The sequence below is a fragment of the Bison bison genome, unplaced genomic scaffold (assembly GCF_000754665.1).
Source record: "Bison bison bison isolate TAMUID 2011002044 unplaced genomic scaffold, Bison_UMD1.0 scf7180017864200, whole genome shotgun sequence".
In the NCBI taxonomy this organism is placed as follows: domain Eukaryota; kingdom Metazoa; phylum Chordata; class Mammalia; order Artiodactyla; family Bovidae; genus Bison; species Bison bison.
Window position 1 is genome coordinate 6,779,224 of NW_011494772.1, and position 2,094 is coordinate 6,781,317.

Here is a 2,094-nt window from a genome sequence, read left to right on the forward strand (position 1 = left end):
GCCTGCTTCTCCCCTCTTCCACCTGGGCTTACCTTGGGCAGGGGGCACCAGGAGACTCTAACACAGGACAAGGGTCACCCAGAAGGGTGTGGAGGGTGGCGCTGACACCTTCAGCCAGAGAGTGGAGATTATAGCCACCCTGGGAGAGGGAGAGCAGGAAAGAGCCAGATTTTTACCAGAGAAGAGTATGAATGACACTGGGGTGGTACTGGCTGCATGTCAAGGCATTTGAAGGGTGATTTCATTTGCTGAGCAAATAGTCTGAGGTGGTTACCACTATTATGATGCACCTCTGACATAAGGGAAGCAGAGGCATAGGGAGGTTGAGGGACTTAGGTGAGGTTGTCCAGCTAGTAAGTGGAAATGCTGGGACAGGAACTTCTGCCAGATTTTAATGTTGTTCTTCTGTCTTCCAGGATCCATGGGCTGAAGTGGAAGTGAGGTACTCACCTCCAGTGAGAGGATCAGCTTGCCTTCTGCCAGACCCATGAGCAGATGGGTGAGCTGGGCGAACCCTGCTGGAGTGGCGGCCATCTCACCCTGGGTGAGGACACGGAGGGTCAGCCTGGCTCCACAGGGCCTCCTTCTGCCCTCCCGCCATCCCTGAGTACCTGCCTTACCTTGGGGTCCCCTTGGAGGGCATCAAATCCAGCAGCTACCAGGACCAGCTGGGGCTGGAACTGAAGGAGGGAGGAATCACATGAGGCCACCTGCTATCATGGTCCATCCCTCAACATCACCTCTGCCCCAGCACACCCCAGAGCCCCAGGACCTCAAATGCGACTGGCAGGAGGACGTGAAGGAAAGCGGCGATGTAGTCAGCATCTTGCATCCCCACCTGCAGACAGGGAGGTATGATGGGGACATGCTGCCATCTGCTCTGAAGGGCAGGAGTGGGTCTCACTTTGGGGGGTGAAGGGTGGGCAGACACTGACCTGGTTCCAAGGCACATTGATGGTGTATCCCTGGCCTTGGCCTAAACCTGTGGTGGACCAATTAGAGGCCTTAAGATGGGGCCAGAACCGACCCTGCTCATAGCGGTGGATGGAGAAATAGAGGACACTGGAGGCAGAGAAAAAAAAAGAGGTGGGGGGTTCAGTCAGTATTCCCCAGAAACCTCCAACCCACAGCTACCACAGTTGACTTAACCACTCATTCATTCTCTCATTAATTTCCCCATGAATTTTTAAATTCATATATTCATTCTTCCATTCAGTTGCCAAATTATTCATCCTCCCATCCATTAATTCTTCCATTTATTTACCCATTACCTCACTCACTCATTCATTTGGTCTCTTACTGTAATTCCTCCCACAGCAAACACTGCTGCCCCTTTCAGTGCCCATACAGTTCTACCTCTGAGACCCCAAGAGCTATTAGGTCTATTCCACCCCCAAGGGCTCCTGACCCCATGGGGGATTCCAGATCATGCCTGCTTACCCACCTGCCTCTGTTACCATGGTAGTGACCACAGAACACTGTGACAATGGAGGCCCATAGGGGCATGTGGCTCTTAGTTAGTGGGCGCCAGGTAAGGCTGAAAAGAATGCCAGGCAAGGCTAGGGAGCTTAGTATTTTCACTGAAGGAAGTGGGGAGACTCAGGAGCTATGTGGGGCTGTAGTGGGGCTGGCTGGGGTTCCATGAGGCCAGTGAGGGGGCAATTCCTTCTCTCCAATACCTTACAGGCCACATCTATCACTTCTGTTTTCTAGAGAAACTGAGCACTCAGAGCAGTGAGGAAGACTGACACAGAACAGATACTGAAGTCACAATGGTATATGTTCTGATAGTAAGCCCAGTAGGAGGGCTTGATTCTGACTGAGGCGATCAAAATGAATATCTCTCATCCATCCTTCTATCCATTTGTTCATTCACTTCCTGCCTTGTTCCAAAAATGATTTAAGGCAGCATTTTTTTTTTCTATTTTAGGAAAAGGCAAGAAATAGTGGTAAGCAATGAATCTAGGCAAACTTAACAGTCACATTTTAATAAATGTTGATATTGTAGTTGTGAAATTAAATGCAAACTGGTATAAAAGAATTTCTGAAATCGAAGAAAACTATCTTGGAATTGGGGGATGAAGACCATGTGAA

The 2,094-nt window shown here is 49.9% G+C and overlaps 1 protein-coding gene across 1 annotated transcript in view; it reads right to left on the reverse strand.

The window, feature by feature from the left end:
* Positions 1 to 2,094, reverse strand: part of HDAC6 (histone deacetylase 6) — an 18,495-nt gene that overhangs the window by 8,035 nt on the left and 8,366 nt on the right. The window contains 5 exon segments of the mRNA XM_010844348.1: positions 23 to 139; positions 451 to 540; positions 621 to 680; positions 773 to 838; positions 936 to 1,062. Coding sequence (XP_010842650.1) covers positions 23 to 139; positions 451 to 540; positions 621 to 680; positions 773 to 838; positions 936 to 1,062 — 460 coding nt within the window.